Raw genomic sequence first — 16,034 nt, 5'->3', positions numbered from 1 at the left:
TGCGCACGCGTGCGCTGCTCGCGCCGTGGTGCCCGTGCACACGCCGCTGCCCGCTGCCCCGCTCGGCGCCGCTCGCGCGCACTTTATTCATAAATACTATTTGTTTTATAGAGAAAATGTGTGCGTGTGGAATGGGATAAATGTGGTGTTTTTTTTGTAAAGAAAGTGTAGACGGGATGGATGGCATTTCTACGGATTTGCCACTTGGTGTGCTCGTGCCAATGTGGCAGGGCAAAGAAGGGAGATATCCATCTTGTCGTGTCTAAGGACCGAGTTGGTGTGTCATCTCACCTAACTCCACTATCGTGCAAACCACTCGACCGTTGAATGGGCAACGGCGTAGCATAAATCCCACTAGTTGGTGTGATAGCCATCAGGAGAGCTGAGAGCAATGGGTGACTAAGGAAAAGGGATAGGCCCCGAGTGACTTATGCCCGGTTATACCTAAGTAAACGGTCGATGACCCCTTGGTGCATCCCGTGATGGCTAGTCAGGCTTAGCTAAGGTGGGTAATGGCTATGTTGGGATCTATACCGACACGATGATGTTCGAGTTGTGGTATCCTACTTGTGGGTAAAGTTGCACACCTCTGCAGAGTTAAGAAACTATTCGAATAGCCGTGCCCACGGTATTGGGCGAGTTACGGTGTGGTCACATAACTAGTGTTTCTTGGGATGGGCTAGCGTGAGTTGTTTTGGAATTGTGTCCGGCCGTTGTGCCGTGTGCTACGACGGACGGGGAGTCCGGTAGCAGATTAAAACTTGAACCCCGTGTTATTACAAAATCTGATTTTCAAAAGGTTTCTGTCAAAATAAACCCCTGCATAAAATATCGGTTTTCTGTAAATTAAACCATAACCTTATCCTTGATTTACCTATGCATATTATTCTGATATAACCCCCCCTCCGTGGGTGTGGTTGGACTTGCTGAGTACGTTTGTACTCACCCCACTCTTACTTTTTACAGAAGAAGACCCAGACTTCGTACCAGACGACGCCGAGTAGGGTTAACGTTCTATACCCAACCTTGCCTGTGGAACCAGCCTTGTCGAGATGCCTCCGCTGTCGCAGTACTCTGAGCCTGTTGTAGACCCCATGTGGTTTGCAGTCTGGTGTTATGTTGTAGCTTGGATAATTATTATCATTATCTGTATCGAGTGTCCTCCAAGGTTTGTACGGTTTTGAACCATCTGATGTAATAAATGTGGCATCAGCCTCCTGGGACTGGTGCTTTGTATCACATTTAAGTTCTCTCTTATGAGGGAACGCTTCACTATCTTTAATGCAAACAGCGAACATAATATTTCTCTCTGAAGAATATTTCATGCACCAGTTATGCAACTCACGCATTCTCGTTGGTAGCCTATCAATCAACTCTGGCCACATAAGAGGTTGTCTCAGTACAAATGGTTTTCTGCCTACTCCTTCATGAAGTGGGACATTTTCTTTCCCTTCCAGCTGAGCTTTTGTGAGTCCGGTTTCAGCCACAAACTCTGCAAGTGCTTCATCCTCTTTTGAAAGGACCTTGAGATTGGGTACCATTTGTTTGGGTTGTTCGCCGAGCTGGGGGACTTGGTTGTACCTCCGATTACTCTTCTTCTCCCATGATTTTGTAATCGAGCGGTCGTAGTCCGACATCAATTCTTCCTTCTTTGGTTGGCACATCATGGATAGAAAGAATTTTTTCCCTGCTGGATCCACTGGTTCCTTTGGCGGAGGCTTCTTTGGCTTTAACTGCTTGTGCACGTCTTCTTGCACCCAAGCAGTCAATTCCTCATCAGTCATTTCGTAACCTGACTTCTCTGGCTTCTGCTTCTCTTTCTTCTTGTGTTGTTGGGTCTTCTTCGGCCTTGGAGGTGGCGGTGGCGGCACCCAAGCAGATTGCTTCTTCTTTGCGGGGGAGGAGGTGGCGGAGGCGGACCAACACTGGGCTCACCGGAAGCGGGCGGTGACGGCGATGGACTAACACTGGGGTCCTATGCTGCGGCCGGTGACGGTGGATCCACACTGGGCCTCGGAGACCCTTGAGCAGCTGGTGACCTTGGAGACGGGCTAGAATCCCTTCCTGCAATTCTTATGTACTGTTTCTTCCAACAGATCCAAGTGTGGAGGGCCTGTCCTAACTCCTCTTCTCCATCGCCTCCAGGGATCTCGAGGTCGAGGTCTTCCCATCCTTTCTCGACACGTTCAACCATGACTCTAGCATATCCTTCTGGGATCACCATGCCATTGATTGTCCCGCCTTGAACAGGGACTTCAGCAATCCCGTGAGTGACTACTTTCAGTTTTTTCCTGAGCTGATATAGAAGCTCACAGGGGGTCCTCACGGCGATGTCATCCATGGGGTAATGTTTCGCAACCAATTCCTCTCGATCTGCGGCTGGGTGTTCTGTTGAAGCGACGCTGCTACGACGCTGCGAGCCGACGGGGCTAGTCTCCAACTGAGCCATTGATCTGGCTTCTGGTTGTTGCTGCTGGCTAGCTACAATTGCATCTTCGATCGAAGCAACCTGTTCTTCTAGGGCACGCATCTTCTCTACTACTTCAGCTTTTCTTCTCTGTCGGCTTCGATACGTATCTATGTCGGCACTAAAGCCATGCTTCTATGGAAGTACGCCCATGCCTCGGACACATCCTGTGTGTTCGGGTGTCCCGAGAGCGTATGTCAGCTCGTCTTTCTCTCTATCAGGTTTGAAGCTGCCGTCTGACACAGCCTTGAGTGTGTCATCGAGCTTGTTGGCCGCTTCTCTTATGGCGTCACTAGTGACAAACGAGCCATCTTCCATGTTCAATGTGCCTCCGTGAGTATAAAAGTAATACTTTGCTCGCAGCAGCCAGTTGAAGGTTGCCAGTACGATTCCTCTTGCAATGAGGTCCTCTTCCATCTTCTGCCACTTCGGAATAGCCGCCTTGTAACCTCCCTAGCCAAGATGATGGAAGTGTTTTTTCTTGCTCGCATTCTATTTGGCTTGTGCTATTCGCTGTTTGCTGTCCTCGGACGATTTGTATTGCACAAATGCATCCCAGTAAGACGTTGATTCTTGAAGTCCTTCTCAAAGTCTGGGGTGAGGCCTTTTTAACGTAGTCTTTGTTCAAGTTTTTCTTGAATGTCTGAAACGCAATAGCCATCTTCTTTATGACCCAATCCTTAAATAGTTTTTCGTGCTCCTCCGGAACACTGAAGTGTCGTTTCACATCTGCCCATAACATTTCCTTTTCTGTGTCTGGGACGATGTCATTATCATTGTCGGTGGCTTTACTTTTCTTCCATAACTTGAAGCTGATGGGGATATTCTCACGCACATAATACCCGCATTGATTGACGACTGTTGTCTTAGCACCCTTGGGAGACTTTGGTTCACCATCCGGGTACAATGAGGTGATGGTGGTATGCCCCTCCATCCTTTTCTTTGAGCCTCGTTTCCGTTTCGGCTTCCTCGATCCGGATGCCTGGAGAAATAGACATTTCATACACGTTCAACATTTGTAGGAACATAATTCATCATGAAGTTCTACATATATATGTATGTGTGAATTTCAATACTAACTTCGGCTGTATCGTCTTGCGCAGTCATTTGCTCTGACTGGTCAGCATCGTCTTCACCAGTATCGTTCAAATACTGGCTGCCATCATACTCGACATCTTCTCCGCTTTGACAAATTATGTCTTCAAGGAATGCGTCATCGTCCTCACGCCGAAATGGTTCCATTTTGATGTCTACGTGAAATAACATTTGTTCGGTATGAAATTTTATACAAGTTATACAAGTTAACATTGTATATAACAAATTACGAGATAAATAAATGAAGTTCTACAACACATATTTTTCATCATATATATTTATATAATACAACATTTATTACAATAAATATCAAGATACATATACATGCATGATATCAACATTTATTTACAATTTTCTAATTTATTCTAATATTTTTCTATTTTATTCTACCACTTTTCTAAATTACTCTAGCATTTCTACAATTTTGTACAACTCGTATATATAACTATCTAATAATATAAAAAAGAATTAAATAACAAAAAAAATTGGGGGCTGACGTCAGCTCAATCCGGCGTGGCCGGCGCGGCGTACCGATAATACAATAATTTACAAAGAGTATTAACTAATAATACAATAAAATAACACATAATTTACAACTAATTTATTCTACCATTTCTACAATTTTATACCATTTTTATATTTTATTCTACCATTTTTATATTTTATTCTACCATTTTCTAATTTATTCTACCATTTTTCTAATTTATTCTACCATTTCTACATTTTTCTACCATTTTTATATTTTACTCTACCATTTTTCTATTTTATTCTACCATTTTCTAGTTTATTCTACCAATTTTCTAATTTATTCTACCATTTCTACATTTTTCTACCATTTTTATATTTTACTCAACTATTTTTCTATTTTATTCTACCAATTTTCTAATTTTTCCTACCATTTGTACAATTTTCTACAACTCATATATATAACTATCTAATCTAATCTAAAAACCTAAAAAATATAAAAAATGCTGACGTCAGCAAATTGAGGGCGCTGGCTGGCCCGACGGGTGGCCGCCGGCGGCCGGGTGGCGGCGCAAGCGAGGCCACGCGGCGTACCGGCGGTGTCGGCGGTGGCGCGTGGCAGCGAGCAGAGCGGCAATGCGGAGGGGGCCGGCGGCGGTGAGGAGGACCGAGGCCGTGCGGTGGCGGAGGGGGCTCGGCGTCGGCGTCGGGCGCGGCGGGCTTCGGCGGTGGCGTCGGGCTTCTGCTGCGGCACGGAGGCGAGGCGACGGCGCGCGGAGGCCCGACGGCGGCGGCGTGGCGGAGCCCGGGCGGCGGCGGCGTGGCAGCGCGGCGCGCAGAGGGGCCGAGGCCGGGGGCGGGAGAGGTGGAGCGGCGCCGAGGCCGCACGACGTGGAGGAGGACCGCCGACGCGGATGCGGGATGTCGGCACAGAGGCGCGGAGGCGGGACAACGGCCATCGACGAGATCGATAGTGAGGAGACGGGGTGGATCGCGGATCGGCGCTAAGTGCTGTGCTATATATAGTATGTGCCAGTTTAGTACCGGTCGGAGGCTGCGCCCGGTACTAAACTGGCTCCTGTGCCGTTTTGTACCGGGCCGTGGCTGTGCCCGGTACTAAACAACCTCAACTGGCGGAAAAATTTCGTTGAGGCTGTTTAGTACCGGCGTTTACATGGCCCGTTACTAAATAGCCTAAATCCATTTTTTGTTTTTTCATGTCCTATATGCTATTAATGTGTACTAACTTAACTAAATCACAAAAAATTATGTATATACATTATTTAGCCCATGCAAAATTATATTTTTGTACCCACTTTTTAATTTTAGTATATGTAATGTACTTAATTTGTCATACTGTTTCCAATTTTTCTTTTTTTGTGTTTTGAATTTGTTTTGTGCGTAAATTATTTTATACATGGATTAAATTGCAAATATTTATTGTTTTGACCATAAAAAGGTTAATAGTTTTGTATTTTGCATCACTGCATCAAATTGAATATAGGTTTACGCTCTGAACTCGTCATATTGAGTCAAAAATTAATTTGAAATGTGTTTTTTCGTAGTAACTTAAATAATTTCATTAAAAATTTTGTAATTTATATCATTTAGTTAATTTGAATATACATTTACGTACTTAATTTCGTCATCTTTAGTTGAAAACGATTACATATATCTAGTGTAAATAAAATGAATTCATTAAAAATACTAACATTTGTGAGTTTGCCCTTGCAAGTAAATTACATAAATCATTTGATCACATGAACATCAAAGTACAACATAATGATTACACATCATTATTTAATGAAACATTGATAACCTTTCTTTTTACAAAAGTGTCTTGATCGTGATCGCGACGTAAGTAAGGAGCGTCCTCTTTGGATAACAGGATACTGGTGTCAACATCGACAGAGAATGGAGGACGGTCATCAAACTGATCAAAGTCTTCTGACTTATCCGAAATGTCTTCAACTCCAATAATTTTTCTTTTTTCTGGAAGAACTATGTGACATTTTGGCTCGTCGTCAGATTTGCCTTGATTTTTTTTAGGTTTGCTAGACATGTCCTTCACATAGAACACCTGTGCAACATCCTTGGCGAGGACGAATGGTTCGTCTTTATATCCAATTTTTTTGAAGTCCACTATCGTCATCCTGTACTGGTCTGTTGTTACGCCGCCTCCTGCTCGGTTCACCAATTGGCACCGAAACAAAGGAATCTTCAAAGGCTCATAGTCAAGCTCTCATATCTCCTCAATGACACCAAAGTAGCTGTCTTTATTCCCATCATTGCCTATTGCATCAATACGCACACCGCTATTTTGGTTTGTGCTCTTTTCGTCTTGGGCTATTGTGTAAAATGTATATCCATTTATCTCATACCCTTGGTATTGCATTACTGTGATCGATGGTCCCCTAGCCAGCCATATTGAAGTTGTTCATCAATCGTTATGTTTCCCATGAGTTTTCGTCTGAGCCAAACATCAAAGCTATCTATGTGATGACGTGTAATCCAGGCCTCAGACTTCTATGGGTTTTCGGAACGTACAATATTCATGTGCTCGTCCATATATGGAGCCACGAGAGTTGAATTCTGTAAAACGGTGAAGTTTGCTTTGCGGATTTCACTTTCGGGGATTTGCATATTAGATTTCTTTCCTAGTGTGCCCTTTCCCTTCAGTCTCCCCTTATGACGTGACATGGAAACCCCAATTGGATTTAGATCATCAATAAATTCAACACAAAACTCAATGACCTCCTCTGTTCCATAGCCCTTAGTGATACATCCCTCTGGGCGAGGCCGGTTGCAAACGTATTTCTTTAGGACTGCCATGTACCTCTCGAAAGGAAACATATTGTGCAGAAATACAGGGCCTAGAATGTTTATCTCTTTCACAATATGAACCAGGAGATGTGTCATAATATTAAAGAAACCCGTCACCTACATTTGATGTGACAGTCCACATTTTTCGCCCCATCACCTAAATTACATTCAAAGGTGACGGGCTATGACAGAAGCTACGAAGGTGACGGCCTTTACTTAGCGCGTCACCGCGTCTTGTGATGCGCTTAACCTATGGTACTTGAAAGGTGATGCATTACGCGTATAGTTCGTCACCTATGTGTTTGCCTTATCTAACAGTGCCCACGAACTTTGCCATTTTTGTCGGAAGCTTTCGTAACAAAAGGATGAAAATTATGAGATATCAATGCTGAGAATAGCGCGAGATAACAAAAGGGTCGAAATTGCGAGATTGTTGCGAGATAACAATTCAGAAGTTCATCATCTATAAAGGGAGCTACATACAAACTACGATATACATAGTTTATGGCAGTCCCCTGATAACTTCCGCCACCTTGAAGATGGCGTACACATATCTGGCGACGCTTTCCATGAGTGGCATGGCGGCGGAGGCAGTTGTTCAACTCGTTGAACGACTGCCTCAGGACGCCCATTGCCCAGGCGTCACCGCGGCCGAAGGGGTGGTCCGGATCGAAGTCCTCCGCCGCTGCTGGCGCCGGAGCCAGAGCCGGAGCAGGGGTTGGCGCCGGAGCAGGGGCCGGAGCAAGAGCAGGGGCCGGCGCAGGAGGTGATGGAGGACGAAGGCAAGGGCGACGAGGGGAGGAGGGGGAGGAAGACGGCGATGGCGACGACGACAACGAGTCCATCGCTTGAACCTGAACCGGACATCGCGGCAGCGGCGGCGTGAGGGGATGGCAACGGTGGCGGGTGGAGAAGAAGAAGAGGCCAGGAGGCAGTATTTATAATGGTGAGAGGCCGGAATTCGAAACGGTGTGCGGTTGCGGAGAGGGCAACGGCCGGCGATTGCGATTCTCGAGATAGAAAAATATAGGTGACGGGCGGTATGTGGAGCACGTCACCTGTAATCATTTCAAGGTGACGTGAGATCTTTAGTATAAGTGATGGACTGTTGTTGACGTCCGTCACCTATAAACAACACCCGTCACCTATAAACGATGCTAGTCACAATTGTTCTTGACCTAGTATTTCCCCTCTAGCAGCCGCCACTCGGGCAGTCAGCTGCCCTCGATCTTGGGCAGAGGCGGCAGGGGCCGGCGGCGGTGGTGGCGCTTTTGGGCGAATTGAGTGCCGTGCAAGGTTAGAGCTCGATTTCCCTCCCCCCCTTGATCTCCCCCATTCCCTCCTCTCCCCTCCACGATCTTCAGTTAATTCTTAAAAAGTCTTGTGTTTTGCGGATGTAGATGGAGGATAGAAGTTGGATGGGTCTTTCTACCCATTGTTGTCCGCAGTACTTGAGGGGTTTGAAGTCGTTCATACAGATTGCGAGGGCCAACATGGAAGCGAGGTCTGAAACAACAATGTACTGTCCGTGCCTCGATTGCGGAAATGATAAGAAATACTCTGACTTCGAAGTGGTTTATGCGTATTTGATCATTCGTGGATTTGTACCAAATTACACTTGTTGGAATAAGCACGGAGAGGAAGGGCCTAACGAAAGAGGGGAATGGGTCGCCGATAATCAAGAAGGGCGTGGGGATGATGATCAAGATGGGGAACAAGGCAACTGTGATGACGGTCAAGCTTATGATGACATCAATGAGGAGTGCATTTTGGAGTTCAATGAACCAGTTTGATGCCTTGGTCGACAATGTTGAGGAGATGATCCATGATGTCAGGGGAGAAGATGAGATGACTGAAGCTGAGGTGCGCAAATATAAGCAATTTGTTGAAGATTCCAAAAAAACCTCTTTATTCCCATTGTGAGAAGTACTCGAGGGTAACCGGGGACCTGAAGCTTCTGCAACTAAAGGCTGCTCATGGTTGGAGGCTGCTCATGGTTGGACAGACAAGAGTTTCAAAGCATTGCTTCTTCTCTTGAAGGATATGCTGCCAGAGGGAAACTTACTACCGGATACTGTGTATGAGGCCAAGCAGATTGTGTGTCCCGTGGGATTGAAAATTGAAAAAATTCATACATGCTATCATAATTGTGTCCTGTTTCGTGGAGAGAATGAAGATCTGGACAATTATCCTGAATGTGGAACATCGAGGTACAAGCGTCGAAAGGATGGTGGTGATGATGGAGAGGACAACATCAATGAGAGGAAGAAGTGGACTCCTAGGAAAGTTGCATGGTACTTTCCTCTGGTTTCCAGACTGCATCGGATGTTTGCAAATAAGAAGGAGGCGAAGTTGCTGCGTTGGCATGAGGAGGGATGTAATAAAGACACAATGCTACGTCATCCTGCAGATTGTGCTCAATGGAGACATATTGATAACACCTATGGCTGGTTCGGGGATGATCCTAGGAATATTAGGTTTGCTCTGAGCACAGATAGAATGAATCCCTATGAAAATATTTTAGATAAAAACTTCAACTAGAAAATTGTAAATCTCGTGGAAAACCATAATTTTCTCATAAAGTTTGTTTCCATCTGTATCTGTATTAAAAGTAATAAAATTATAAAAATATATGGTGTGTTTAGCATGTCTCAACTCCAGAAGATTTATGAAGTTTTTGGAGCTCCTCATACCCAGCTCTAGAAAAACTCCAGAAATTATACTTTTTATTTTAAGTTTAAAATAAAAATAAGCAATATTTTGACCTTTATTAAGCAATATTTTGCTAGCATATCTCACCAAAAAGAATTTTTACCCCTCATATTATGTAGTTTAGAGGTTCTTGTTATATATGGTGAAATATATAGAACATGGAACAATAAAATCAAATAATTTGCCGTGAAATATCCAACGGACAATATAAATCTGCACATTGCATTTGCCAATTTTAACAACTTTAGTTAGATAATTATTCAATGAAAAACTAGAGATTTCATATATATTAGGAATATTTTGGTCCACATACAAAATATTTGACATATTGAGAGTGAATTTGACCAAAGTTTCTAATGGATATAACTGAAGTGTAAAGAAAGAAATGAAAGCTAAATCTTGGTGTCAAATAAGGGAGACAAAATTTTATAGTGCCACATGCGGAATCGGATTTTATTGAGTGTCATATAAGGAATTAACAAAGGTACGAGTGCGACCCAAATAACGATGGCAACGGTTCGATTTCAGGTCGGATATCCGCGCGTTCCGGGTCTAGCGGGTTCGGGTTCAGGGATAATTTCGGGTTCAGTGCCCCGAAACCTATCAGATTTGGTTTCAGGTTCGGTTTTTCACCCATAGATACCTGTTTGGAATAAAAACTTATGAAGTATAGTAATAATAACTTTGTGTACTTAGACTATTAAATTTCTTCTAAATTGACTCAGAATATTATTTACTTTTTATTGCCTCTTGTATATACATGTGAATGTTATATATATTATGTATATATTTATAGAAAGTACTTGTTTTTCTTACTATATTGCCATATAAAGTAGGTTTCGGGTATCCGCATATTTCGGTTTCGGGGATGGATTTTCATTTGAATCGGTGTTTGGGGCGGATTTAGGTTTTAAGATTTTGGGTACCCAAACACTACACACAATCTGAACCAATCTTGATCTTACCTGTGGCAAGTAAATGGGCGCAGCCCAATAGTGAAATAGGCAAACAGGCCAAACACGATACATGGGGCTCGGCCCAACTCGGCATGCTGTCCTGACAAATGAGCAGCGAGTCCACGCTTACGTCGTGAGCTAGACAAGACAAAAATGACAACGATGCCACAGGGCACAGAGCACGCAGCACTTCTTCCCTTCCCTCGCACACTAGTAACCTCTCTCTCTCTCTCTCTCTCTCTCTCTCTCTCTCTCTCTCTCTCTCTCTCATTCTGAATTTCCATCCAGCATCGTCTGGAGGCCGGAGTAGCATCAGTTGCAGTCGTCATCGTCTCCAATCGAAGAGGGATGGGTCGGCCACCAAGCGCAAGGAGCGACTGGGTGCTGGCGGCGGCGCCGTTCCGGTTCCTGCCGGACGAGGTGGAGCAGATGGAAGCGCGCCTGCAGCCACTCCGCAACCCTAGCCCCGACCGCGTCGCCATGGAGGAGCTCGCGAGGAAGTTTAGCGCCTCCGCTGAACGCATCGGCAAGGTTGTTATCCAGCCGAAGCAGGTACGTACGTGCAGTGGTTCCCCGCGCACACCGAGGCGATCGATCTGTAGATTCGGATCGAATTCCGGGTCTCGAATGTCAGAATTCAGGAACCCGATTCACTGTTTCACTCAGATCTGGGTACTCGATCACGATGCAGGTTCGTAACTGGTTCTGCAACCGGCGCTACTATTCGCGTGAGGGCAAGGCTGCCAGGGCAGCGCAGGCGGCACAGGGGGATTTGGCTGCCCGTAGGGTTGAGGCCTACCGTCAGCAGCTTGCTGCCGGTTCCTCGGCTGCTGTGCCCGCCGGTTCTTCCTCAGGTGGGCACTGATCTATAGCTCCCTGAGTGTCTGTGTGTTGCTGGTGTACATTGGGTATAATTACTAGGGCACCAACCATGCCTTGTTTCGTATGTACACCTCTTTTGAATGAGTTATTTGTATGTGTTTGCTGATTGCTTCCTTCTTCTTCTCTTCTATATATGTGAGGGATAATAGGATGCGTGCTTCTGGTGGCCTTTTTTTTTATGGGAGGATACAACAGAACTCACACCCGCTCTATATTATAATTTTACAAAAACATCATCCCATTTCATATGAAAAAAATCATCCAATTTCATGCGGCCAAACTGATAGGTTGAATTAGTTCCTTGCATCATATATAATTTCTGTACAACTTATTTTTCATCCCATTCATTATTTTGCTACATCATAATATCGCTATCATAGCGAACACAATCATATATATGGCTCGTTTTGGGAGGGCTCCTCATGCGGAGCTGGAGCCGGAGCCGGAGCCGGAGCCAGAGCCACGTAGCTGGTTTTCAGGGCTCTTGCATGCATGCAAGGCAAAAAAAAAAACAGCTCCAGCTCCTCTACCACGACAGCAGAAGCCGCTCGACCACCCTGGCCGTTTGGTGGAGCTCTAGCTCTGAGGCTGATGTGGCGTGAGCAGGAGCAGGAGCCAAAGCTCCACAAAACAGGCAAATAGTGCGCCCAGTCTCAAACCTAGGGTGCTATAGGTCATATGCTCATCTCGTTCTGTAAAGTGGTCGAGTGAAGTTTCAGCGTCTTTCCTGGCTGCTCCTGGATACCTTGTTAAGAGCTATATGTCAAGAAAACTGTCTCTCCCCCTAATTTAGTTTTTTTATAATTTCCATCTTATAACTATATAGACAAATGCATCAAGAATTCATTATATCTTTATTATCTCATTTCCTTTTTTCTAATTCTTAACATGCTTGAAAAAACTAGGGAAAATTTCTATGGAGGGAAGTCAGATCAAATATGAAGCCAAGTCAGATAGAGACGGCTCATGGTATGTAGATCTTTGCACTTTATTTTATTTTTCAAGCTGAAAAAAGTAGTGGAGTCAGTTGTGTGCTGCATATTGTATTTCAAATTTTCCCATGGGCTCCATGATTGATGTCATCATATTTTTCCATATATGATTATGTGCTATATATACACTGTTAATAATGAGAAAAATATGAACTCACTTGATTAACATTTATCGGTTGTTATATATCACATGCTGGTCAAAATTATGAGATTATTATTAATTGATCGTCCTTGTTGTCATTTAAAGTAATAGTATGTATATGAAGTGGTACATAATTAGCTAACACAATAACTGTTGTCCAATGACATTAAAAGATTATATGAATTTATGTTCTTCGCAAAAGAAAAATATCAAGACAGTATGGAAGTTGAACTTGGTCATTAAGTACTTCTGTTTAATGGCAAAATGATGAAAGCTTTGGATTCATTCACTATTAAATAATAACTTTAGTTTTCTTACTTCTCAAGGAGTTTTTACCTAGATTTTTCAATATGTGTGACACCGTTTTGCATTGCAGGTATGATGTTGATGTCATTTCTTTTAGGACGTCTGAATTAGGTGAACTGGTAAGGAGCTTAAGTTACCATTAAATTTTATTGATTTTGCAAATGGGTTGAAACAATTATGTTAGTTCTTTGTGAAAGCAGCATGCTAAATAGGACAATGTTTTGATCTGGTTGCAAGTTTAGCAAACTGGCTTCCTGAATCAAGCTCAATCAGTCTGCTATACTTTGCAACTGTTAGGCGATGCGCAAGTAGTGTCTTATAGTTCAAGTATAATTTCTTGTCTTGTAATCTCATTCTTTCAGTCTATACTTTGTAACACAAACTATACAATGTATTCATGACTCTGCGGTGGAAATGGGGTTAACGTTTGACCTTGCATTGAAAAAATAAATTAGCTGATAGTGAATTACCCGTAAACCATGTACCATGCAACATATCTATGGACTGGAGACCTTGCACATTGTGTCATTTTGTGTGTTCTTGCTACATGTGCCATTTAACTAACTGACTGGGTCATTTTGCTTGTGTTTATGGTTTCAGGAAGCAATAGTCCAATTATCTGGATTTGGAGCAGAAGAAGCTGGATGGGTCAACGCTCGTACTTGTTTGCGTCAACGTTCTGTTCCATTCAGGGCCACAGAATGTGAACTTGTGCGCTGTTGGGACTTTGTTCTTTGTTATAAGGTATTGCAGTCTTAAACTCCTTTTTAATTTGCTGCTATATCTTAATTAGCATCTTGTAGTTGGCTTTACCATGTAGACAAGAACTCGAGATTAGCATCTTTCCTCTGTAATTTCGTTACTCCACCAGGGTGGCGCCGAGGGGTCTGCCCCCCCCCCCCTATGGTTCCCAAATTTGCATTCGAAATTTAGAATTTGATCAAATTTTTAAATAAATTAGCACGGTTGCCCCCCCTAACAATGAAAAAATTGAATTTCTAGCTACGCCCCTGCCCTCCACTGAAAATAATTACATCTAAGGCCTCAACTGTTAGGCTTTTCTATCTTTCTGATTGTAACTGCATGCCGAAGATTGTAACTGTATACCAAGGAAAAAACTTCCTACTTGAAAACTACAGGCCATCATTGCAGGTTGGACTATGTTTTTTTTTTTTACTTTTTGTCCATGTTTGTGTTATATTTTTAAAGTAATACTGACAGGAACTATATATTATCATTAGTTCCTTAGTTCTATCGTTTGCATTATTGGTAGTGTGGTCACTCATGAATGAGCACTTCTGTTCTGAAACAATCAGGAAAGTGAACAGGGCGGTCTTTATTTTGATGCTCGTGTGCATGGTAGGAAAATACATGATTCGAGGGAATGTGATTGCAAATTCCTTGTTCGCTATGAGCATGATCAATCTGAGGTAAGTCTCCACTTCTAATATTGTCTAGATCTAACTGCAATTTTATGATTGTAACAATTTATGTACTTTACTTTGTGTTACTTATGACCTACAGCCTGATCCATTGTCTAACAACCCGTTACTTGACAGTGATTCAAGCTAGTACGTGCGTGTGTGCTGAACCTGCTATATATTTCAGAACTCAACTTACAGATTAACATGTCTAGTTGCCCTTTTCATTTGATTATTTGATTCCCTGGAACCATTGATCCATTAAGGACGGACCATAATGCCTAAATTGCACTGTATGTCTTTAAAGATTAAAGATTAATTTACCAGTGTTTAATCTGAGGATCTGAATTCAATTATATTGGTGTACTAGCTAGCTAGTTAGAAAAAGCAATTTAATTATCATATGTTTTGTTTCATGAAAATATGCAAAGAATTATAGATATTTAATTGAACTTCAAGGGCCCAATGTTAAAAATACTGCACAATGTATATTAGTAAATTGAATTTGCCAGTTTTTACGTTCAGTACATTTAAATCCAGACAGCCACCGCCTTAAGCCTGTGTTTTTTTTTGCATGGTACTAAATCATTCTTTCAAATTTATGTATATAGGAATTTGTTTACCTGAGGAATTTACGCGGTCGACCACGAGCATTCGAGCGACAGGCTTCAGACTTTGCTTCTGCTATACAGAAGTGAAAGAATATAGCTGAGTAATAACTCAGGAAATAATATGTTGTGGTATCAAGTTGGTCGCCATATCCTATGCATCATTTGTTTGATTTCGGATCGCAGCCACAAGAACCATTTAAACAGGTGGTTAATTTGTTTGCATTTGCAAGGGCCGCCTGTGGGGCCCTGATGTATTCGACAGGCAGCTGCTATTACAGAGCATGCATCTGTGCAGTAAAATAAAGGGGGTCGCCTGTAGCGGATATATTTTCGCAAAAAAAATGCTGTCTTAATTTTATGGTATATTGGTAGCTTTATTTTGAACATTATTGCTCCAGAATGGAAACGAATTGAATATGTGTGAACAGTACAGTTTTTTTAAATATATTTCAAAACACACATATCTCGTAGTATACGTGCTAGCTAGCCTGCAGCAGGGGCAGCAGGTGCATGCATGGATTGGCCGGCGATCGATCGTGTGCACGCACGCGCTGAAGCAGCTTATTGTTGTGTGCCATAGAGTCTACTAAACTTGGTTGTTAGAGAAGTTTACTTCAGGAGAAAACTAGCAGTCGACCTGTATTTTGGAGTAAGTACATACGTTTAACTGTACGCGTGTTCTAAAATTAACCTGATGGTCTGCACCTTGTGAAAAGCAGAGAGAGAGAGAGAGAGAGAGAGAGAGAGAGAGAGAGAGAGAGAGAGAGAGAGAGAGAGAGAGAGAGAGAGAGAGAGAGAGAGAGAGAGAGAGAGAGAGAGAGGGCGCACTAACTCTCTGTCCAATTGCCCTGCTTTATATACGTGTACAGAGCAAGGTTGGTTAGCTTGTATATAGTGGTAGCCAGCCGTTGCTTGCGTGGTGTTGCTTTTGCATGAACGAGGTAATCGGAGGGGATGGACGTGCTACGCGCCAAGCAAAGCTTTGGAGTGCACTTTCCAATAGGACGCGCCATGGGTCATGGTAATCTTTTTTCGATCAGCGTGTGGTTACCTATACCGCATGCCCCACTACTCTCTTGTGGTTCAATTATTTTCGTCTCTTCAGGAGAGCTAGATTCTGCAGCTTTATACTGTAGAAATACTACTGCTCATTTCAATGTTC

General features: G+C 43.2%; 1 protein-coding gene across 1 annotated transcript; it reads left to right on the top strand.

Annotated features, from left to right (window-relative positions):
• The first annotated feature begins 10,866 nt into the window (after window positions 1–10,866).
• LOC120652594 (protein SAWADEE HOMEODOMAIN HOMOLOG 2-like) lies at window positions 10,867–14,412 on the top strand. Its single transcript, XM_039930467.1, has 7 exons — window positions 10,867–11,070; window positions 11,210–11,372; window positions 12,306–12,369; window positions 12,911–12,959; window positions 13,441–13,584; window positions 14,157–14,270; window positions 14,365–14,412. The coding sequence occupies exons 1-7, from the start codon at window positions 10,867–10,869 to the stop codon at window positions 14,410–14,412; spliced, it is 786 nt and encodes a 261-aa protein (XP_039786401.1).
• The last annotated feature ends 1,622 nt before the right edge of the window (window positions 14,413–16,034 follow it).

This window comes from Panicum virgatum, chromosome 1K, assembly GCF_016808335.1.
Source record: "Panicum virgatum strain AP13 chromosome 1K, P.virgatum_v5, whole genome shotgun sequence".
Lineage (NCBI taxonomy): Eukaryota > Viridiplantae > Streptophyta > Magnoliopsida > Poales > Poaceae > Panicum > Panicum virgatum.
Note: the sequence above shows the minus strand (reverse complement) of the source record. Positions and strands in the feature narration are given on the sequence as shown.

Excerpts from the sequence above, each read along its gene's own strand:
- LOC120652594 (XM_039930467.1), top strand. The coding sequence starts at position 10,867 with ATGGGTCGGCCACCAAGCGCAAGGAGCGACTGGGTGCTGGCGGCGGCG. Across the intron at positions 11,373-12,305 it reads GCCCGCCGGTTCTTCCTCAG|GGAAAATTTCTATGGAGGGA; the intron begins GTGGGCACTGAT and ends TGAAAAAACTAG. Across the intron at positions 12,960-13,440 it reads CGTCTGAATTAGGTGAACTG|GAAGCAATAGTCCAATTATC; the intron begins GTAAGGAGCTTA and ends TTATGGTTTCAG.